The 23,887-nt window shown below is 44.9% G+C and overlaps 2 protein-coding genes across 4 annotated transcripts in view; one reads left to right on the top strand and one right to left on the bottom strand.

Annotated features, from left to right (window-relative positions):
• Nucleotides 1–287: 287 nt before the first annotated feature.
• LOC122157670 (homeobox protein SIX4-like) lies at nt 288–2,011 on the bottom strand. Its single transcript, XM_042813619.1, is given in 3 exon segments — nt 288–1,339; nt 1,341–1,649; nt 1,943–2,011. Coding segments are annotated over 3 exon segments (1,266 nt in total). The 3' UTR covers nt 288–451.
• Nucleotides 1,974–23,887, top strand: part of MNAT1 (MNAT1 component of CDK activating kinase) — a 115,223-nt gene continuing 93,309 nt past the window's right edge. For all 3 annotated transcript variants that reach the window (XM_042813730.1, XM_042813732.1, XM_042813733.1), the window contains exon 1: nt 1,974–2,098. In XM_042813730.1, coding sequence (XP_042669664.1) covers nt 2,010–2,098 — 89 coding nt within the window. In that variant the 5' untranslated portion in view covers nt 1,974–2,009. The remainder of the gene's footprint in view (nt 2,099–23,887) is intronic.

The following is a 23,887-nucleotide window of genomic DNA, read 5'->3' as shown; positions in this document are numbered from 1 at the left end:
GGGCCGCGCTCCGCCGCCACTCGGGCCTCGGTGCTTCGCCCCGTTGAAACCCGAGCGGGGGCCGCTCCCGAATCAGGTTTCAAAACAAGAGTGAGCGGCGGGACCCCGCGCGTCAATGATTAATTCTGTCAGGAGGGATGGTTAAGTTTAAAAGAAAAAACAGAAAGAAAACAAAAAAAAACAACCAACAAAACAGAGAGGAAACAAACAAACATCGCTGCCCCCCCCGCCCCGCACGCACCATACACACACACACATACACGCACCTCCCCCGCCTCACGCACGCACAGAGACGGCCGGAAAAGTTGCGCCCGGGGGGGTGCGCTGGGAGCGAGGGAGTGGGGAGGGGGAAGGAGGGAGGCCGAAGGTAAGCGCCATGTTTGCAAGGGAAGAAAGGGCCGGGAGAGGGAGAGACGGCGGCGGGAGAGGGGGCGGGGAGCGGAGCGAGCGCTCACCTTTTGGACTGCGTCTCGGACGGGTTGCGGTCCCGCTGGCGGCGGTTCTTGAACCAGTTGCTGACCTGCGTGAGGGACAGCCCGGTGATCTTGGCCAGGTTGCGCTTCTCGGCCGGCGAGGGGTAGCGGTTCTGCTTGTAGAGCTCCTTGAGGGCGTTGCGGGACTTCTCCTTGAAGCAGTACACCGTCTCCTCGCCGTCCCAGATGGTGCGGGGCAGGGGGTATTTCCTCCGCAGCCGGTACTTGTCCACCGCCCCCAGGGGTTTGCCCCGGGCTCGCTCCGCCTCGGTGTAGCGAGCTTTGTACCACAGCTCCTGCAGCAGCGGGTGGTTGGACGAGTCGAAGTTGTGGCTCTCCAGGATGCTGTAGAGCTCGGCGTAGATGCCCTGGTGGAAAGCCACCAGCGCCCGGGCTTTCATCAGGCTCTCGTTGCCACGTAGCAGATCGCTCGGGGGCAAAGACCACAGGAACCGGGCCAGGCGGTCCAGGTTGCCCCCCTGCTGCAGCGCCTCGCACACACACGCGACGTGGTCCGGGGAGAAAGCCAGGGGGGGCTGCGAGGAGGACGACGAAGACGACGAGGAGGAGGAGGAGGGAGAGGCGGCGGCGGCGTGGTGGTTCCGGGCCAAAAGTTCCGTGTGGAGCAGGACGGGCTCGGCGCTGCCCTCCTCCCCGGCGGCGGCTCCGTGCTCCATGGGGAACGGGGCGGCGGCGGGGGGGGGCGGCGGCGCGGGGCTCAGCGCGGCCGCTCCGTCCGGGGGCACCTTGCCGGCGTCGGAGAGGATTTCCATCACATTTTCCTGCTTGATCGTGATCTCGTCCGCGGGGGAGGCAGAAGACATGACTTGGTTTGTTTTCTTTTTTTTTTTTTTTTTTTTTTTTTCCTCTCCCCTCTCTCGGTGTCCCCTTCTCCTCCTCTCCCCCCTCTTCTATCTCTCCGGAAAGTCCACTCCTCCTCCTCCTCCTGCTCTCGGCCGGCTCTAGCCGATCAGGTTTCCTCCCGGCCACGCAATAACCATTAACGAGAGCTGCTATAGCAAAGTAGTGTAAACGGGCTCCTCTCCGCGGCTCCCCCCAACGTGACTCCCGGCCCCGCCGCAATACTATATGGCACCGCAGCCTGCTGGCCCGGCCGCGCCCTCCTATTGGCTGCACCGCCAGGAGAGGGCGGGGACTCGCGCGTCGCCATGGCAACTGTCAATCAAACGGCCCCGCTCTCGTCAGCCCCCCCCCACTCCCTCCTCCCTTCACCTGGAGCCGCGCGGCCCCCTCAGCCCGGTCTCCTCAGTTTCCCGTCCCGCGGGGCCGGAGGTGGAAAAAATAAAGCTTTTCTCCCCGTGCTGGGACTCCCTTGAGGCTGGCTGTGAGGCGCGGTGCCGCTCGGAGCGGTTCGTACCGGCCCGGCCCGGCTGTGCGCTGTGCTCAGAGCCGCGGTGCGGAACGCGCGGGGCGGCGGGCGGTGCCGGGGGGCCGCTTTGGAGGCGCACCGGGCGGCGGAAGGCGGAAGGGAGCGGCGAGCAGCCAGGGGAGGAGGAGGAGGCGGCGGCAGCAGCCATGGACGAGCAGGGCTGCCCGCGCTGTAAGACCACTAAGTACCGCAACCCCTCCTTGAAGCTGATGGTCAATGTCTGCGGGCACACGCTGTGAGTGAGCCCGGGGGGTTACGTGGGGGCTGCCGGGGTGCGCTGGGAGCGCTGGGGCCCGGGGAGCGACCTGGTGTTGTGCTGGGCTGTCGGGCTGCGGCCAGGCGAGGATTCCAGGTATGGAGAGTAGGGAGGAGCGGGAAACGCGTTTCTGGTCGATTTAAAGGCTTCTCGTTTTTGTTTAGTGTTCTGCTTGGGTGACTGAGGGAAAAAAAAAAAAAAAACACCTTTATGTATATATTACCCTGTGTGTTCTGAATGAGTAATGCTTTATCTGAAGGTTCGGTGCTGCTTTTAATGTTGGGCTATCCTCTGCTGAGCGTGTGCTGGCGGTGCTTCTCCAAGTACATCCCTTTTGCAGCAGGGAGGTCCTTACCAATGTTGTTCCTGTCTCCCAAAGCTGAACACGTGGGTAATTCCCGCTGCTGGCAGTACTGATGTAAGCACTGTGTGGTCTGAACACGTGCACTTATGGAGGTCTTCCTTAGGTTCTGGGCAAGTTGTAAAGGTGCTGCTCTAAATTCTTTCTAGATATTCATGATAGAAACCCCCATACTGCAGTAGCAATCCATTCTGTTTTTGTTTTTTTTTTGTTTTTTTTTTAAACCTTTTAAATGTATCTCTCCATTTGTCCCATTACGTAAATGTTAGGATAATGTGTTATGTTTCAGACTGCCTAAAAAATCCTGTGTGCTCATGTAGTAAGTTATCAGGATGAAGAAACTGGATTGCAACAAGGGGTTTATGTTATATTACTTAAGGGTGAAAAGAAAAAAGGGGGGTTGTTTTAATCCCTTTCCCTGATCACGTCTTCTACGTTCATGCACACACTTTTGCTGCCACCAGAGAAGCATGTGGGAGGGCAGCAGATGCTCTCCTAGTGGTGCTGCTGTAGGAGGAAGAGGTAGCAGGAGTGTCCCTTTGGTAACAGCAACGCTGGCTGTGTGGAACTGCAGCATCAGCACAAAATTAGTTCAAAAGGTAGCAGCTGGTTTAGGCGTGGCTGTGCAGCTTGAAAATGATGATTCTATCTATCTTCTTTTCCAGTGGAGATCAAAGCACTTCTTGACCTTCTGCTTTCAAGCTCCTCTAGAGCCACTTCCAGCAGAGGACAGCGTATTTCAGTTTGCTCTCCTTTGATTCTCAGTGTTTTCTTTTATAGCTGAGTTTTTCTTGAGAATATCAGTTGTATTTTGTGCTATCCTGGGTACAACTTGTTTGGGGCTAATATTCCTGCCTGGCTTTCCTTGTTTCTTCCTAGCTGCTCAGAGACTGCCTCTGCTTTCCTCAGCTCTTGTTCTTTGCACTTCTACATTTGGAATTGTTTTCTCCATGGCCAAATTGGTGATCTGAGCTCTTGCAGCCTTGGGCTCGGGCAGCCCAGGTATCTGCAGGTAGAAAGAACTGTGCAGTGCCACCCAGCCTGACCCTGCCTGGATCCAGAGAGATTGGTCCTTCCTTTGCCTTCCCAGTACAGAGGTACTGCAATGGGGATCCACTGCCTTAAAGCATATGAGCATGAGGGTGAAGTTGAAGTCGCTGCGTAGGTAGGATTTCTGTATTTCTTTACCTCTGTTGTAAGAACTTTTCATCTTGATGTGATTCAAGTGGGTTGCTTTTCTTCTGTAGTGTCCTTCTAGTAACACCTTTAAAGTGGTGTTTTTAGTATTACAAGTGCTTATTTCTGTATGCTATTACAAAAACCCCCGTGCTTGAAGCTGTTTCTTGGTAATGGCTTGCTTTGTGTTTTCTCTCTAAAATAAAGGTACTGGCTTCTTCCTGTAGGGTTCTAGGAATCTCTCAGTACTTCATTACGTACTCTTTTTTTAGTTTGTGTGAATGTTAATTGATGTGTCAGAAGTCTGACAAAATCAAAATTATATTGCCTCAAGTTGACGTTTCCCTGTGTGCATTGCTCCTCTGTCACTGAAGGAAATTCTGTTCCCTTGTTATGGTTTGTTCTTACACTGGCTTTAACTGTGTTATCTGAAATATGCAGCAGATAGATTGCTTGGCAGCTCATCTATTCCAGCATCATCCCAGGACTGATGGCAACCTGTGCTACCATGTGTATTTGGTTTCCTGCTTTGTGGGAGTCAGTGTTTGTCTCCTTCTTCAGACTGCTGGAACCTGATGTGTGGAGCAGAAATGGTCTTTGATAACTGCTTGTGTTGCTTTTTGTAGAGTACACGTTATGTTGACCAGATTTGGAAACCTTGAAGTACTCTTTGAATGCAGTGATGCCTGAATACTGTTCATAGGTGTAGATTAGTAAGTTCCCTGCAGAGTTGTATTGCCTTAATTGTCTTTGTTTGATGTTTGCTCAGGAGTTCTGAGGCAATTGCTCTGATGTGTTTCCCAGTTTTGGCTTGTGTTCTTGTCGTTGTGTGCTGACAGGGGTTTCATTAGCCAGTTCCTCTGACCTCGTGAAGGCTGATGCAGCAAACCCTCTGAATGCTTTAGCATTACCTGTTAGAGATGGTGTTAACACACTCCTACTTAACTGTCTTTCCTTCACTGTGTGTGTTCTGAAGGGATATGTTGTTACCTACAGGTTGTTTCTTTCCTAATGCTTTTACTTTTCCTGGTTTAATAATTGTACTGTTCACCTGAAGTCACCTTCAGTTATTTGAAGTTTTACAAAAGGGAATACGTGCAATATCTGTTGAATTTCAAATCATTAAGCAGCTTTTGCCTGCTGTAGGGGCTTGCTTTGCAGGGGAGCTGGACTTGGTGGTCTCTGGAGGTCCCTTCCAGCTCCTACAATTCTGTGTTTATACTTGGCTGAGATGGTTCGTCAGAGAACTTCAGATCTTCTGGCTTTCAGATAGCCTGTTCCTTTATTGTTAGTTCACTTTCTTTATTTTGTGGCTGTTCTGTCCTCCTGAAGAATAGCAAGTAGTGCTTTTTCCTGCTTTCTGTTGTCTCAGGAGTTGGAAGTTTCTGCTTTCACTTTCCTAGCTAGTTCCTCCCCTTTGCTTAGAATGAAACTAGAAGAGACTTCCTTCCATAGCTTTTTTTTCCCCCTATTTCTTGTGTAAACAAGGTTAATCTCAAAGTATTTGAGAGCTTGTTGGGCAATGTGTGTCCTATTTGCTCCTCTTTTTTTTTTCTTTTTTTTTTCTTTTTTCTTGGCAGATGCCTGCAGTGAAGGTCCTCATTGCTATAAAGTTTGTGCTTCGGCTGTTCTGTTGTTCATCCTTTTCCCTTCCTGATTTTGCAAATATAAATCTCTGGAGTAGATTGTATGTGGTCTAGTACCTATTTAGCCTCCCATCTCTCTTTTACTGTGACCTAGGTTCTGAGACATAGCACCTATGTATGCAGGTAGCATCGAGCACAGCAACACAGGCAGATAGGCAGAGGAGGGAGGAGCAGCTTTCTCGTAGCACCATATGTTTGCCATGCTGAGTTCTTCTGTGGCCAGGGAGCTTTGGAATGTGCTTGCATCCACTGGTGGCAGGGGTCAGAGCACTGATAAGCACCTTGGTGCTGCAGTGGAGATAAGGGGTAGCCAGAGGAGTGCAAGAGGATAAGATTGGACATTCAGTCTCTGCCATAAACATCCTTCAGGTTGAGTTGCTGCTGTTGTTCACTCTGATGGAATCATGCCGAACCCTACAACTATGGGAATATATGGGGGGGGTATTTTTTTAGTATTTTCCTTAGTTATTGTTGCTTGACCAAAATAACAAGAAGTGTAACACCATATGTTTTTGGCATTACTGTAATCTTAAATAAGCCTTTTCCACTATAAATCTTCCCTGTCACAGGGAGGGCAGATGATAAATTAGCAGTTAAAAGTTGTTCTAAGGTGGGACTTAGTATGGAAATGCTCGGTTCAAGAATAATGAATGTCTTTTTAAGTTTATTTTCTTAAGTATCACAGAGGTTCAAGGCATCACATGCTTGGCTTTAAAGATGCTTTTGCTCAGGGGAAAGTATGTCTAATTACGGAGCAGTGCTTGATTAAAGTTCTGCCATGCATTATTTTCTAAGGTGAAGTGGTAGCTTTGCCTTCTTTTTAAAAGCTCACTCTGAAGAATTGTCATGCATGCACAAAGGCTTTTGAATGCAGTTTTTGATTTTTCAGATTCCTAATGTCTTCTCTGAATACACGGATGCAGGGTGTGCGTGCCAGTGCAGTTTCAATCCACATGGCTTCGAGACTCTGAATTATCTTTTATTCAATCTGCTTGAATTTCATGGCCTATGCTGAGTTTTAGGGGGCAGGTTAAGCACATCCCGGTGATTTACTTACGTAAAGAGGAAAGGAAATGCGCCCACCAAAAACTACATTAAAAGAATGTTGAGGTTGTTACCGCAAACAGGGCAGGGTAAAGACATTTACTGTTGGCTGTAAACTTGGACCATATGGCCTCCGACAATCAGACAAAAGTCTTATGTAAAAAAGCAATTAATGGGGGCTGCTGGTTCTGCTTTGTCGTCCTGCTGCCTGCTACAGGGAGGGGGGAAACTGGTGTGTAAAGCTCCTTTGGAGTCAGCGGGGCTGCTCCAGCTACCTGTGACCTATCCTAACTGGAGGGAGGAAGCGTGGATGTCTGCAGACTAACAAAAGCACAGAAACTCCCTTTCCCCCCCGGCGTTGTGCTGTCTCTGCGAAGTGTCCTTCCCGTGCTTGACAGCTCTGGGAGATGGGTGTGGGCACTGGAGCAGCCTCTGCAGAAAGCTGATATGTTGCTTTCCGCTCCTGCTTTCATCCCTGTCCTGTGTTTGCCTTTGTTCCTACACGGCTGCAATGTTAGATGGTCGTTAATGATTTTGCTTGATAATAAACTTTTCTGCTGTCTTCTTCCTGTCCACAAGAGCCTTGTGGAAAGGTGTCTAGTCTCTTTATTAAAATTGATTTTTTTTCTCCTCCTTTTCCCAGAGGCAGACGTGTTTATTTCTCAATTAATTTGTTAATAAGGCTCCGAAATGAAGATGGTGTAACAACGCTTAGGATCTCTGGGCCCAGCTTTGTATCGCTCAGGGGAGACATCAATTCAGTGGGTTGTGTTGTGGGGATTCTAATCTGCCCTGCACCCTGTTATGGCTGTTCCAGGGATTCATTAGGGGGTAAGTGCATCCTCTGAGAACTCTAATTGCAGCGCTAACGGCTGCTAAAACGAAGAAACAGAGGTTTCATTATTTGCTTGTTTATTTTAATGCTAGAAGCACTTGGAGTTTTGCGGCTGTCAGATTCACCAGGAGTTGAAAGTATGAGCATCCCCAGTGAATACAGCAGAGTGGGATCTCATGGCAGCACGTGGGGCTGGAGTCATTGGAAAAAAGTTTGGAATCTCTGTGTTTAATCTCCTTCCAAGTGAAAGGATCGCTTGGCCTCCTGCTGCATTCTTCTCTGCAGTGTGGTTCAAGAAAATCACTGTCTTCTAGGGTGGAGGGGGGAAGCCCCAGAGATTGTGGAAAATAACATAAAACTGTGCTTAAGCCAAGTTAAGTCTGAAGAAGCCTAATTAGGGGTAGGTGGTGAGGATCTGTCAGACCTGTAATTTTAACCTAAGCATGTGGGAATTAAGTGCTTAAATACATATTTAAGTTTTATTCAGCAACTTTTTTCTTCCTAAACGAATCATCTTAAATACAAGGTGCACAAGCTGTTGTATTCAGGGCTGTCACTTGTTCCCTAGAAGTTTGCTGTGTGGTATATTTGTTTTTTTTTTAAGGCCTCTGGGTTTTTCTACTGAAAAACTAGATAAGATGCTTCATTTTAACTACTTCTTATGGATGAACTGGGAAAAACATAATGTAACTTTTTACCTGGATGTGCCACAGGAAGTTAGGTTGGCTGATATTTGTTTGAAATAGCAGCACAATCAAAGCCTATCTGCGTCCTCAAAGGAAGAAGCAAAAAAGGTGATTTGTTTTTTAGCTGAATATATTCCTGCAGAAAGAGTTTTTTTTTCTCCTGAATTAGTATCATCATCATTTATTTATTTATTTACTTATTTTTCCCTAAGGCCTGGGTTGCAAAGGAGCACAATGCTCATCCAGTTCCAACCCCTGCTGTGTGCAGGTCGCCAACCAGCAGCCCAGGCTGCCCAGAGCCACATCCAGCCTGGCCTTGAATGCCTGCAGGGATGGGGCATCCACAGCCTCCTTGGGCAACCTGTGCCAGTGCCTCACCACCCTCTGTGTGAAAAACTTCCTCCTCCTATTCAACCTAAACCTCCCATCTCAGTTTAAAACCATTCCCCCTTGTCCTATCACCATCCACCCTCACAAACAGCCGTTCCCCATCCTGTTTGTATGCTCCCTTCAAGTATTAGAAGGCCACAGTGAGGTCTCCCTGCAGCCTTCTCTTCTCCAAGCTAAATAATCCCAGTTCCCTCAACTTTTCTCAAGGTATAAAGATCTGAGTTGCCTTTCTTTGTCTTTTAGGAGTTATTCCTGTTTTTATTAATTGAGATTAGAACTGATCCATCCCATGACTCTTCTAAAGCCTCTCCAACTTAGTCATGGGTGGTGGTTAAATCATTGCTGAAATACCCAAGAGGTTACTTCCTTCTGCCATCCAGTTTTGACAGCGATTATCTGCTTTTAAATTTGGCTCTGGATCGCAGTCTAAATACTTCTGTTGAAATGATGTTAAAAATACATCTATTACTTTATAATTCAAGCTAATAATTCTGTGGGTTTGTGAGGAAAAAGGACGTTTGAGTTCTCTGTTGTTGCCTGAGCTCGAAAATGCTGGTAAGTGATACGCATAGATTGAACAGTTAGGAAATTGAGCAAATATCTTCCTGAGTTAGGAAAGTTATGTGCCTCAGATAATACTAAATTGTTAGAACAGAATTGAAAAGACCGTCTTAGAACACTGAGAAGTTCCATTCCTGTGTTCTTTGTCCGAGGCATTGGTTTCTTGTTATTTTTTTGTTCCAAGGACAAGTGAAGGTGAAGTCTGAAGTAAGGCTGGGTCAGCATGTTAGAAATTGAATTGAGTATTCCAGTGTTCAGATCTGCTTAGGAAATTAAAAAAAAAGAAAAAAAGAACCTTCCCTGATGGTAGCAGAATGTGGGACAAGCTGCTGAGCTTGTGTTGTGGGCAGTTAGGATTCACATCTCCAGTTCCCTTTTTGATTTAATGTCTTGCAGGAAATGGTGGGTATTTCTTCACAGAAGGGCTGCTGTGATAGTTATTACAGTCATAAGAATTGATGCTAAGGGGGCACTGAGTTTTGTAGTGAGATCTGCTTTTTTTTTTTTTAATGTTTTGCAATAATTATTTGTGACAAGATCTGATCTAAGAGCTTCACAATAGTTCCTGCTGTACCTGACAAAATTGGACGTTGTAGCTAAGATCATCTTTTGAGGCTCTGAATATGATGTTCTAAGTTGTGCTTCCTTTGTAGTTGTATACAGCATGCATGGGAGGGAGAGTGTTCATGTTCAGGAAAGAGAACAGGATGCCTCTGCCACAAATGAATGATCAGCAAATAATCTGGTTTGATGGCAGTTGTGCTTCAAACTGAGAAACACGTAGGTAATTATTTTTACTGTTTTACTGCAGTCCTGCTCCAATGAATAGCACAAAGGTTAAATGTATGTCTGAGCATTTGCAGAATCCTAGGCTTCATCTGAGCATGTTGATTCCTTAAAGTTACAGAGAAAGATAAGTGGTTGTACAGAGAGCTGGAAAACAGTGGGTTGGTGCAGAGTGAGGAGCAGGTGCTTTTTAAGAAGCAGCGTTCAGGTCAGAGTTCTCAAGTCCTAAGAACGTTCCGCTCCCTAATTTTAGTAATGCCAAGCAGTGTCAGCAGGCTGTCCGTTTGTGCCCAGGTTACGGAGAATTTCTCATTTTCCTAGACAGCAAAACTGAAGGGAGCGCTTCGGCTGATTCTGACACCTTCAAACCTGGGGAGTCAGCATGGGAAGCGTTGGGTCTGATTGGGCTGCAGGTTTGGCACCAAGATTTGTTGCATCACAACAAATGCTGACAGTGCCAGGTTGAAGGAGGAAGACCTCGCTTGTTCCAGGCAAGTACGGGCAGACACACATGCCTTTGTACTCCTTGCTGGCAACGTGTGGTGTGCGCGTCCTATAAAAACTGGTAACTTCATGGAGATTAGCAGCTGAAAAGTCTATATGTGTAACTAATGACTGGATAATCTTTAACATGAGTATATGAATAGCCTTGTGTAAAGAAAAGGGTTCGTGTTGTTCTCGGAGTAGCTGTCTGCAAGCTTAAGAAGACTGCAAACTCTCAGTCCTTACGCACCCTGGATGGTGTTGGGAAGGGCTGTCAGTGGTGGTTGTGTAGTCTGATAACTCTGTGACTGATTTGCTGTGGCCTGGAGATGAGAAGCTGCCTTTAAATCCTCCAAATCCCCTTGTTCCAGACAAAGCAAACAAAATCTGCATCCTGAGAAAGGGGATGTTTAAGACTGAGGGCAACATCAGGATGATGTGGTGCTGCTGTGAATGTGGTGAGCCAGGCAGCATTGGGGCAGTTTGGGAGCTGGAGAGGCCCATGTCAGTTGAGCTCAGTCTGGAATTACTGTATTTGAACCATCTTGTTTCTGGTCTTCCAACAAAAGCTGGCCTAAAGTCTCATTAAACAAATCCTTGTTTCTATTCTGTCTGTTTGGTTTTGTGGAAAGGTGGCACAGGATGGAAATGCAGATGTGTCCAGAGCGAGCTGTCTCTGTGTGGGCAGTACGTCAGTGGTGCGTGAGTCCAGCAGCCCCCTGCAGACCTGTTCTGTAGGATGAAACTGGGGCATGCACATGGGAAGCTTTGCTGCTAAGTAAGAAATTTTGGAAAGATCCCTTTCTTTAGTAGAGAATGTGTCTGGGAAACATCTCATGGCTCTGGGGAAACCGCAGTGTTTGGAGAGGACCTGGAAGGGGAGGGTGACTCCCAGCCCTAGCTTGTGACAGTGAACAAAACACAAATGCAGAAATGGATCTTGGTTGGGAAAGGAGAACAACTGCATGAGGACCTTAGGGGAGTGACCTGGAGCGTGTGACCCCAATACGTTGCTTTTCCCTTGTGGGGTTGCAGCAGCACCCAGCATTTGAGGAATGCTTTGCAAAGTCCTGGAGCTGCCAAGTTCCCGAAGCCCCACGTGTTCCAGGGGCTCACCTGCTGCTCAGGCTGCCCTGCAGAAGTACAGCCTGCGGAAAAGCTCCTCCACTCCCTGGGAGCTGTGCTTTGAGCAGAGGAAATCCTACAGAGCGCTAATGCTAATCGCTTTCAAATCAGAAATGTGAAATTTGGGCATGCTTCAGGCGTTATATCGGCTTAATTTCCTTAACTGGTGATGTGAGGATAATAGTGCCTCGTGGTGATTTTTGAGGAGGTCGGTTGCTAAATGCTCACTGTGCATGCCAAGGAAAACTGGAGAGGAAGGAAAAAAAAAAAAAAAGTAAACTTGTTGAAACAGGGTTTGAATGGGGAGAATAAACAAGGATAAAATGACATTGTTTGCATGCACATTGGTTGAATGTTGTCTCTCTGGAGGGCTGAAGGAGGTGGCAGTCCTGGCAAGCTGAAAAGAGCAGCCCTACAGCTCAGCTTCTGGCAGGCAAGCACATAGCTTGAAGGGGAAAAAGGCAGCGCTCAGGCCATACGCTGTGCAGGAGTGACGTGGCACGAGGCCTCCAGCCACTGCCTGGCTGGGCTGAAGCAGGCTGATGGATGCAGAGGGGAGCAGCCTGACTGCCTCCGCCTGCCTTCTGAGGGAAGGGGTAACTGTGCAGAGATGGAGTGCGTTTCTATCAGTGCCTGTGACCACCAGAGGGATCAGACCACTGGGATTTTCTCTTCTGCAGTTCCATTCTGCATTCTTCCATGCAGCTTGGTTATGGGTGGTTTACATACAGAGATTTTAATTGTCTGACGTGAGAGAATTATAAATTAGACATGGTCTGACCTATTTATGCTCTGTTGCAGGTTGACTTTTTTTTTTTTTGCTTCAGTCTGGCAAAAAAAAAAAAATAAGGCTGTATTTATGACTGCGACGCAGCTTTATATTTCTACTTGCACAAGTAAGACTTGATTTCCAAAACTCGTGGTATTTCTCTATGTGGGTAGTTCAGAGGTAGCTGCATCATTAAGCAAGAGCCTGCACAGCCTGTGTTTTCTGTGAGCTGGATCAGTTGGATCCCATTTCCAGAGTTCTAGTGGTTCCCTCCTTCTAGAGCTTCAATGGTATAATTGGTGAATGCATCTGAAAGTAATCATTCATTGAATGTAATGGACCTCCACCTCTTTCTCTTACCCCTAATTAGTTCAGTGTTTTATTCTGAAATGGGTTTTAGTGATGGTGGAAAGATGCAAAGTTGCCTGAAGGAGAGTTGCCCCAACCAATGTCTTTCTACCACACGTCCTTCCTTCACAAATATAGAAGCAGCTTTATCATTGAAAATTTAATGAAGCTTTCATCAATACAATGCAGTGCCTCTACTTTCTCTGAAACGTATTCATTTTTAATGAGCTTCAAATTCTAATTTCAGATAACAGGAACAACTGAATATAACCATAAATCTGGTTTGTTTGTGAACAACGTGTCCCATGTCACTTGCAGTTTGCGAAGCTGCCATTGACTGGCGTGGTGAAGCGTGGGAGGGGCCGTGCATCTCAGCGTCAAGCAGCTGCTATTTAAATCAGCATTGGACTGCATTTAGAAGCTGGTTTAAATGGTTTGTTTCAGACCTCTATTTTTTTCATAAAAATCAGCCCTGGGAAACAGAAGCAGTGACCTTAAAGCAATGGGGCTGTTGCCTGAGTGATATTTCAAAGTATTTCTGCGTTGTGACTTTCTTCCTCCCCCCTCCATTAGCAAGCCTAAGGTTAAAAAGTACAATAGTGGGAAAATTCTTTGTATATGTGGCAGAGCTGGTACTACTGAGCGAAATATAGAACTGTGTGTAATGAGTTGCAGAAGATGGAAACAGTCTAGGAATAGCTGTGAAAGTATCGTGCAGCACTGCGCAGCGTCAAACGAAGGATTGCTGTGAAACATCAGATCTTGTTGTGCTGCTTGGCTCGGCTGGAGGAGCAGCACAGCTCCTTGTGCTTGCACTTAGCAGGAGCGGAGCTGCAGAAAAGGTGGTGTTGCTCTGCATTATATGCAGTGACCACAGCTATGAGAGCAGGGTTACATTTTCCATTAGAATGGGAAAACGTTAATGCTAAAACACTGTTTTGATCATGTGAAAATGCTTTACTGTTCAATCTGCATTATTTAATTTATGGTCCTTTTATTGTTTCTCAAAATCATAATTGGCGTTTACCCATTAATATTTAATTTGTTTTGGAGGTTAATTGCAGAAAAAGGCCATATATAATACAATGCTCTCGAGTACAGAATCATAAAATATAATAACCAGAAATATTTGCTGCTACACATTTAAAAAAAAAAAAAAAAGCCTTTGTAGTAATACAAAAGGAGGTGCAGAGAGTAGCTTCTGCTTCACTTTCTTTCTCAGCAGTATGCAATTTTGTATTTAATATATATATATTAAAGAAATCAGAGTTGTTTTAGTGCCACAACAAATTTATGCACGCATTGCATGCTTGTATCCTGATTGCTCTTGGCTGTTCTAAATTTCTTGCCTTAGTTTATTTGATACATTACACGATCAGGGTTAGTTTGGGTGGTCTCCTGTGTTGGTTTTTTCTTTTAAAATCTAACATTTTATGCATGTTTTGACAGCATCTCAGATGAAACACACTGATGTCTGCCAAACGTATTATATGGATGTTCTCCCGGGTGGGATAGCAGCCCCAGAATTTTCTTCTATCTCTAGGACTGAGAAGCTATGGCATCATCCCTGTCTTGTCCTGCTCACTGTCTGCCACCAGCAGTGTCAGGGAGCCTTGTGGCTGTCATCCCCAGGCAGTGGGGACAGGCAGGGCAGGAGTGGCCTGGCTTCTGACTTCTGCCTCCCCAGCCAGCCCTGTCCTGCTGGGATGCAAGCCTTTGCCAGGGGAAGTTAAGCAATGCAGCACAGCCTGCGGTCTCTGCAAGACCTGGCTCTGATTGTTTCCTGGTCCCTAGAGTGTATCCCAGCAAGAGTATGGCTTTTTTTACCTTCTGAATCCTGCCCTACCCAATCTGTAAGGCTTTCAGAGACTCTTGCCTTAATAGAAGAGATCTGGTTTGCGTGATCTGATGTATCCTGAACAGGGAAGTAAACTTGCTGTTCCAGTCTGCTCCAGGCATTTTATAGAGCTGCTGGGCAGCATCAGACGTATCAATGATGGACGTTTCCACTCGGTACTGATTGGTATATTTACTGAATTTCTGATGGCTAATTAAAAAGTTCAGATTCCTAATGAAAGTTCTTGTTTCCTAGCCATGCAGAGGAGAGCACTGGGGAAGAGGAGAGCTGTGTGGCAAGGCTGGTGATCCCGAAGATGAGCTCAGTTCATCAGATGTTTGAACACCCATGTAGTCCATAGGAGCAGTGAGGTTCCTTATGTCGCAATTACTTTCCTGATCACTATTTATTTTCACTCCTGAAATGCGTGCATCTTTTCTGACGGTTGCTTCTCTATGCAGTCATTTACTTGACGCAGTTTATTTAAGGTAAATTGGTAGCAGTAAGTTAGGAGTTTGTCTTAAGAGTCACTTTTCATATTTGGCTGGGACTATTCGCAGTAGAGACTGAAGGTATTTGAGAAAGAACAGTGTGTGTTTGTTCTGTTTCTAAACTTTACTACTTCAACAGTCTTAAATGACTCTCTATCATCTTGTCCTGAGTGACACCAGCTATTTTACTTGTCAGTCTCAAGTGTGACCTGCTGTCTGGGGCAGCTTTTTACTGTGATTTTGTAATAAATGCAACCTTATTATGATGAGAAAAGTTTTTTGCAAGCTTGGAGGAACTTCAGCAGAAACTTACTTTTTACTTTCCTAATTTCTGCAGTTTTCCTTAAAGCATCTGGGAAAAAAAAAAAATTTGTTTTTATGTGGGGGCTCTTATGGTATATACTAATTGCACATACAAACTATGTTCCAACCTTTGTTTTGGATTCCAGAGCTCAGAAGTTAGGAAATATTAGAAAAAGGCTTTCTCGTTCAGATTGAGCTTGGTTTCTCTGTATATATGATAACATGATTATTGGCATGGAATGCTGTTTTTTAAAAATCTTTTAGGAGTTTATTTTGTACCATATTCAGAGAACATTTTCATCTTTATTTGATAGCCAAGTATCTACTGGACATTATCAAGCATCTGTAATGAATAATAAGCTTGTTCATTTCTTCCCTTTCTCATGGTACACAGTGACTCTATGTACAAAACCTTTTATGCTTATGTTTCTCATGTGATACAAAAGCACTGATGAGAAGAATCGAGATTTTACAGGGTTCTCAGAAGTGTTCTCTGGGGGAATGTTAGAACTTTGCCACTTACCCTTTTATTTTCCAACAGCTTCCTTCTACAGCAAACAAAGATGAGCATTTGAGAGCCTCATCATGGTGAAGAGTGTTAAAGCTGGACTATGTTGATTCTAGGAATAGCTACTGGGCATTCCAGAAAAGGTATTTGTGTTCATTAAGGTAATTATATTTCAACCTTGCAGTACAGTTTTTAAGGTTGTAAAAGGTTTTATTTAGTGTTATGACATGGAGCACATAGGTGGCAGGTAACTTGTGTAAAACAGTGTTCTGGGCAGCTAATGCACTGAGTCATCTCAGTGCTGCTGTGCAGTATTAAAGCTGAAATTTTGATCCTGCAGGAAGGGAAACTAAGATAAAAAGAAGCAGTAGAGTTTGAAAAAGAGTGGGATTAAGCTGGATACGGTGTCTTTTTTTTCCTTTTTTTCCCCCCTTGTTTCACATTTGTTGTGCCTTATGTCCCAACCCCACAAACAGTTACATCTGCATGTTGGAAAGGCAGCAAGCTGCAATGCTGATGCAGGTACAGGGAGGAGGTGGGGATAAGCAACATCTGCTCTGTAACTGCCTCTCTGCCTTTCCTGTGGGTTCTCTTGTTTTCTGAGACTCTTTGGCAGTCATGCCCCTTCCCATGCAGGTTTTGTCTGTGCATTTTTTAAGCTGAATCACGAAGAAGAAGGCTGTGCTTTGTCAAGCATCTGTGATTGTGCCCTTTTTGGCAGTACTGTTACTGCTTGTGCTCAAAACATTGAGTCTGCTTGTGCTCTGCTTCTGGCAAATACAAGCTTTTGATTGGACACATATTTGCTTTGTGCATGAAGACTTTGTTGACCATGCCTTTTATGTATAAGGGTGACAGGAAGGAAAAAGATGAGCAGCAGTTTGGTAAAAAGTAATAAAAAGTAATAAAAGAAATTGCTGGACACATACATGGTGACTTCCAGTTGAGTCTTCATGGTAAGTCCAGCTCATTGAAATTCAGGTATCCTCATTATTGCATGCTTGTCCTACCATGTGTTCCTACATTTGTTTTTTTGGCATTGAATGGTGAGCCAGTGCAGGGCTTGATCCATTTGATGGTTTTCAACTGGATTAGCTCCTTATGCTGCTCCCAGGAAACTGAATACAAGCTTTAGGATGTGAGTGAGGGCTGGGAAGCCAGATCAGCCTAGATTTGAAAGAACGATGAGCTACTGTAGGGCTAGACTGCACCTTGCAATTGTAGCCATAGGTGATGCTGGGTAAAAATAACTGAGAAATCTGTATGCAGTGCTCACGTGCTTCCTTGATGATGGTTTCAGCCCCGCACTGGGAGGTCGGCAGTCCTGGTAGTGTTTGTTCAACATGAATTAACCATGTAGCTATTGGCAGCCATGCCCCAAGACTTTGGATGTTGGATGATCCCACACAGTTTCCCCTTTGCATTCGGTGGGGGTTAATGTGTTTGCTTTAGTTGACAGCCTGAGCATGCAGAGGCTCAGGTTTTTTTGTTTTTGTTTTTTTTTTTTTTTGCTCGAACGCTGTACAGCTTGGATTTGGATTTGGCTTAAACAAATCACAAGCAACCATCTCTTTGTATTGTGTAAAGCTTATGTTCCTGAGAATGAAAAGATCATTTGTGGATTACTGGAAGTGCCGCAGTTTGGAAAGAGCTATACTGGGGAAGATGCAACTTTTTGCTTGGAAGCATGGCCAGAGTTTTTCAGGTCTCTTCGTAGCCCTTTCAAAGCTGGAGCAAAGGGATTCATTTTACATTGGTCTCCTGGTGTTGTCAGCAGTGTGAATGAGGTTTGTGTGCTGTGCTATTCAGGATGATCAATGTGTGGTACTTCGTGTGAGTGATGATTTTCATTTTGCCTGTTTTTCTTCCCTACGTAAATGGAAGGGAAGACAATGCAAAGCAGAATCTGTTTTGATTGTGGTGGGACTGACCATGAAGCAAGTCTGATATTTGATGCGTCGTGGCTGCCATCACAACATGTTACTTCTGTGGACTTCTTTTAAGCATCTTTCACATTGGTAGCTGAAAAACCCTTGCAGTCTCAGCTCACGATGGCTTTGCACAGGGAAAGGCGACAGCCTTGAATTAGCTATAGTGTGAAAGGCAAACAAATTTGAGGGCACAGTGTGAACAAGAAAATCACAGTTTCCCCATGACTTGTTTAATGCAGCGTCTCTCACTGGAGTGCTTGCTTTGTTACGTGTGTTCTTTTCTCAGTGGAGTGGCAAGGTGGGATGGGGAGTAACACTGAGTTTAGGTGATTGTGTTTGTGGTTCTTAAATCTCTGCTGTTTATTGTTCTGCTCTTAGAGTAAAGTAGGGATGGATCTTGGGAGTGTTTTGTGTGCATGCAAGTCATTGCTGCCTGTGGTTGGGAAGCAATCCCACAGCTCATACCTGCTGTGTGCAGCTGCAGAGAAGGACAAGGAAAAGTCACGCTGCCTTTAGCTTCCTGAAAGTACTTTGTGTCCCTGGAGTGCAAAACTTGGGGTCTCTGCAAAGGATAATGGATGCCGTACAGGTGAGTCAGCCTTTCGTGCAGAGGTCCAGGTGCTTGACTTATTTTCAAGCTTGCATGCTAGGACACACACTGGCATTCATCACATTCGTAAACACTGCTTCAAGTAGAGGAAGGCTTTTGTCTTCTAACCTGTTTTCCTTGGTGCTCTGGCAGTGATCGGCGTGACGTATTTTCCCCAGGTGGCATCAGCAGCCTGTGAAAGCTGCAGGAAGCATTTCTGCCATGCGACCTTTGGAGCAGGGTGATCTTCAGACAGGACAAGCAAAGTCCCAAAAATAGAAACCAAAAATACAGTTATCTATAGTTGTGCCTTGAGGACAGGGAACGTGGGCTCCGTGTCTTCAGGCATCCCTTTGGGCAGTGTGGTTCTTCTGCTTGTTTCTGCTCTGTGTGAATTTGATAGTTGATAAGTAATTCCTGCAGCACAGGAAGCAGTGGTGATTTTCTGTTTGTGTGTTTCCTCAGTGGTGGAAAGACCCTTGCTGGTATTGCTGAGTGGAACAAAGTGGAGTTGTAGCCTGGTGTGCCGAGTTTAGGCTCTCACTTCTTTGAAGCAGTTTCCCTTTAATGTATATTATTCCTTTATAGCTTTTCTTTTTGAATAAGACTAGAATACTTACATCTGCAGTGAAAAAGTGGAAAGCAGTTCTTGATCAGTTTCCCCTCCATGTTTAGTGTAAGTATAGCCTTGCTGCTAGGATTGCTTGCAGAAAGGAATGCTGGGCAGCCCTAAATCCACACTGGCTTCTTAAGTAAAACAAAAGCTCTGCAGTTACATAGGAATTACTCAGTGCATCTAATAAGAATCTTCTCAGGTGTTTAATCTGTTCCTTGATTTTTCTCTTCTCCTTTCTGTGTAGTGTGGATGTTTGTGTTTGCTCTCTGTAGGCCGTTGTCTTGCGGGGCTTGAGTTTGTGAATGATAATGAAGTCTGGTTTTAAGCACTGATGTACCTGTGGGACTGTTCAAACGAGAAGTATGGCATGGAATCCAAAACCCTGAAGCCCACCAGAGGCTGTCGTTTTGTTTCCCTTCCTTCCTTGGCCTCCTCCATTCCCAGTGGGCTACGAAACAAACTCTCCTCTCCAGCAGTTGCCTGAAGGATTAGACCAGATTTTTTTTTTTTTAAAGTAGTAAAATAGATCTGAATATAGTCAACTTCTGACATGTTATGTCTGAGAAAGTTAAAATGAGTCTATAGGCTGTAAACTGTTGTGTAGCCAGCGGTGAAGTATTGAGTTTTAACACGCCTCTTGAATGGATACCCCAGGGATGGAAAAAGTGACTGAACTGTATATTGTCAAAAACAAAGAGCAACTTTTGGTTTGGCCGCTTCGTGGACCACTTAGCTCCACTTGAAACTGGTTTTGCTATAGATTGCTGCTGCAGGAGCAGTTTGTCCTTAGTGTCAGCTGTTTGCTGTGTGGGTGGGGGCACGGTGCAGGTGCTGCTGGCACTTGGGGCTGTTTGTGCCCTCAGTGAGAAATTCCTGCCTCTCCAGCAGAACCAAAACATGCTATTATCTTATTACTGCATTCACTCTTAATGCCTTAGCCCGCATTACACTTTAAGCTACCTTTATTATGTACATTCCCACAGTTTTAACTCTTTATCATTTAAAGCTCACGAGAAATTGAGTGAGACTTAATTCCACCCATAGAGTATTGATAAGAGTTCAGTGCGATTGTATCTGTGTGATTGCAGGCTGAGAGGTGTAAGCATTAACGTCAGGCCTTCAACAGACAAGGAGAGGCAGGAGATTGCTTCTGCTGCCCCTTCCTCCATGGGAGCACCTTCAGATAAAAGGTGAACGTTGACCGTCAGTGACATTAAATCTACGTAAGGGCTGATCAGCAAGGAAGTTTTCCCTGCCCTGTATTTTAATAGCTCTAATTTTTCTTAAAGAACACATGGTGTGCTTCAGTTCCATCATTTGAAAGTTTTGCAGCCAACTTCTTGGCAGTTTTGCCGACTATTGTATAAATTGCTATTAGAAGTGATATTTTTGTGGGTTTTTTTTTTTTGTGTAAGCACATACATCCTTAAACCACCTGAGTCATGCGTTCTATTTTTAATATACAATGGTTTTGAAGACTCAGTGTGCCAGGATTGGTGCTGATGTAGTGTGAATGAGGTGACATGTAGGGCCTCCTTGAAGGATAGAAAAAGAAGGGCCAGTTACCTGCTCTGTAGGATCACTGAATTCATTTACATATGTATTTTTTTCTAATGAGCACAACAGGCAGGAAATTGTTTGGGGGCTGACACCCCCTGCCTGCACCCCACTGAGCTGCATTGCTGGAGGAAGGTGACCATGGTGGGACAGCAGGTTTGGGCTGGTCTGTTGAACACCACGGTGAGTAGAACTGTGTTACTTCCCACCTTGAGTGAAGCCACTTCGATAATGTGATCCATCCTCTGATTTTTATTTATTTATTTGTTTATTTTAAGGCCAAGCATATTTTTTACAGGGGAATTTTGTTCAACTGGTTAACCCTGTATGTTAGATTCTGTGAGTGCCACCAAACTTGTTTTACAGGGTTCTCCAAGAAAACCATCCGGCATGGGATTCCAGTCTATGCAGTTGAACAGTAATGTAACAGTAACACAACAGTCTGCACCTAGCTGCTCTTCAGATTCAGCTGTTGTGCAACAGCCTCATAGTCACCAACTGCAGCTCCTGTACTGGGTTCTGGCTTCTTGGGGTCTGCACAGCTTCTGCATGAGCTTTGGGATCTACAGGCAGCCTGTGCCTTCCTCACATCTGGATCCCTTTATGATTTGTGACTGGTAAACCTGGTTATGTCCTTTGTGGAAGTGGGTAAGATGGTGGATTTCCTGGAGAGTGCTGCAATGCTAAGCTTGTGCTTCCAGGTTTGAGGAGAACAGAGGTTTGTGTGGAGAGAGAACCTCAGCCAACAGGCTGAAAACCAGTCCTGAAGAAGCCTTGTTTGCCCAGGGTGTCCCTGCTGGACATCAGTAGCAAATTGCGCTTAAAGTTTGCAGGATTGAGCCCAATAATTCACTCATATATAATGCTCTGAAATGATGATAGTAAATAATTCAGAGTCTGAAATCTCCTTACAGATTCATTTTGTAGTCAAGAAAACTTTATGCTTTGTGTACACAGTTTGCTCTGGCCTACTTTTGGAGTGGGCACCTCCACAATGTTAGAAACTGGTGAGATTCCTCATTTCAGGGCGTCCTGTCCTTTGTGTTTTGAGGTTTCTTTACTGGACCCCCAACCTGTTGGTCAAACAATTTAGAGGGCTGTTGCTTTTCTGAAGGATCTGCAGAACCCCAGATTTGCTTGGAGAATGATTTACTATTCAAATGTCGCTGGGAGCATTTGAAAACCATAGAACTGTGTGTTCAAAGGCTTCCAGTCTTTCTAGGGATATGTGCTCAAGGCTATATTCTCCTGATTAGTTTTAATTTGACTGCTTTTAGCAGTGCTAGATAGTATCAAGTGTTTATCGTGTGCAGTTTATGTGGATAAGGAAAGTAATAGCAGCTGTTTCTCAGACTGGGAACAATGTTTTTAATGCAGCTGTTGTGATCCCAATACAAAATAGGTGCACAGATCTCTGTAATTATGAACAGTGTGGTGTTTATGAGAAAACCTGCAGCATTGTTGAAGGCTTCGCAGCTGATGTTTGGGTGAAACAGATAAGCTCAAGTATTGTCTAGAACTGATCATCTGTGTCTTGGGGTGTTTGTTTCCTTGTGTATTTTTGACAGCCCTGTACTCAATCAGTGGGGACCTGTGGGGTGGCAGAGCTGTGCTGCCTGAGCAGTGATGGCTGTGGGTTGGCTGTGAGCCACACAACCACCCAACAGTTCTGTGCTCCAACACGTGAAGAGGAACAGATCTGTGGATATTTGTCTCGCTTCAAAGTTTTGGACAAAAATTAGAATGTGAAAAGCTGGGGGGAGATGCAGCTGTGTGCTCCCCTGCCCGTGTCCTGGGTTGTCTCTTGTCTGAGTGCTTGCATCCACTGCAGGGTAACAGCTCTGGGTGTGCTGATCTGTGAGCTTTGTGGCATATAATGCATGTGGACAGAAGCACAAACAGGAGGTGATGCATCGTGCTGCTTCTTCTGTGCCACTAAAGGGAATAGAATATATAGCACATAACTCTTACATGTAGCACATACATCGTCATCGTGATTAAATAGTTTGAGATGTGCTGCAACTTTGGGAAAATAATTTGTGTTACCTCTTTGGTGAGTAAAATATTTGCTTACTTTGTCATGTTAGATAACCTTTGAAGGTACCTCCAGCTTTATGGAACAGGGCTGGGTTTTTGTTCCCTACAGTCTTTAGGAAATGTTTGAGATGCCAGTGCAGCTAATGAAGGCCTGGCACGTGTCCTCCTTGTTTTTATTTAATACCTTCCTCTATGAAGAGTTGCACAGGGTATGACCACTTTCCTTGCTTTCAGAAAGTTTTGAGTAGTAGTAATAAGTTGGTATTAACCAACCTGGTTAATGTATTAAAATAGCAATTCCTGTTTGTTTTTAAGCTCAGAATCAAGGAAAAAATATGTGCTTTTTAAAAAATTTGAATTGATTTTAAGTGATTACATTTGCAATGCAAAGAAATGCTTCCTAGCTGGCTTCAAATAGGTTAGGGTCTGTGCCACCCTTAAAAGGGAAGTTGCAGACTGACCTGCTTGATGGCCAGCATAGGGGGAGGCTTTGCTCTTTTCTCTCTATTTAAAAAGAAAAAACTAAAAATGTTTATTTTTGAGATAGTTTCACACATTATATGTGATATATATTACATGTATATATACACTACATGTTGTAGAATATTTCAAGACATCCCTGAAATATTTATCATGCTGTGTCCCACTAAGAATGTAATCTTAAGGTCTCCACTGTTTATGAAGCACAGTCTATATTTTACCTCATGCTGAGTAAAGATGTGATAATGGTTGTTTAGGGATTATGTGAAAATGAAGTGAGGAATGACCCTTAAAAATTGGTAGGAAGTAGGAGATTCCCAAATGAGAGGAGGGAGGGGGAAGCAGTTTGATTTGCTGCTGCTGGGGTTTTGTGAAGGATGCTCCTTTGCACGTATGCAGAGGAAAACAGAGTCTGGTGAGATTAAAAAAAAAAACAACAAAAAAAGCTTTATTTTTTCATTTTATTTTATTTTTTGAATTTTTGGAATAGAATCTGCTTGGTTACAGATAGTAGAGGAAACCTGCAAGTCTAACTTGCCTGTGCCATTTGGGGCAGATGTGCAGATATCAAATACTCCGTGGAAATGCAGGGGATGACCCCAGCAGGCCCTTCCAGCCCTGTCTGTGTGTGGTTATTTTCAAGTGAATTTGTTCAGCAAGCTGTGAATTGCTTGTTAGATTTTTTTTTTAGTGGTTGACTTGCCAAATGCATACCATTTCATCTTACTTTTTTGTCTGTTTTCAAAAATGGATGTACACAAACCTTTCATTCTGTCACTTTTTTTTTTCCTATTTTTCCTATGCCTTTCACTTGAAAAAGTACTCACCCAAACCTGTCAAGGATTGAGTCGTGGTGTGGGTGCAAGATGGCAATAAAATGTCGGTCCTTCTTATTTTCTTTAATGAACTTTTCTGCAGCTTTCAATATTAACCATAATTTAGGTTCAGCTCTGTCAGCTCTTTAAGGACAATGTAAAAGTCATTCTTTCTTCTCTCCCATTCTTTCACATTGTTACAGTAGAGGCAAGAAAGCTTTAGCAAGCCCCTCTGAACATGGCTGTAGGTCAGGCAAATAAGAACAGCCCAATCCATTGGAATTCTGGTAGAGAATTGGCAGTAAGTTACCTACGCTTACCTGGCAGGCCTGAATCCTTACTGTTGAAAGGGTGCTGCTGCCTTTGGCCTGTCTCATCAATGGCAGCAGTCTTG

This window comes from Centrocercus urophasianus, unplaced genomic scaffold (genome assembly GCF_019232065.1).
Source record: "Centrocercus urophasianus isolate 14NV4802_14NV808 unplaced genomic scaffold, USGS_Curo_1.0 seq_14, whole genome shotgun sequence".
Classification (NCBI taxonomy): domain Eukaryota; kingdom Metazoa; phylum Chordata; class Aves; order Galliformes; family Phasianidae; genus Centrocercus; species Centrocercus urophasianus.
This window is presented reverse-complemented; position numbering and strand designations above follow the sequence as displayed.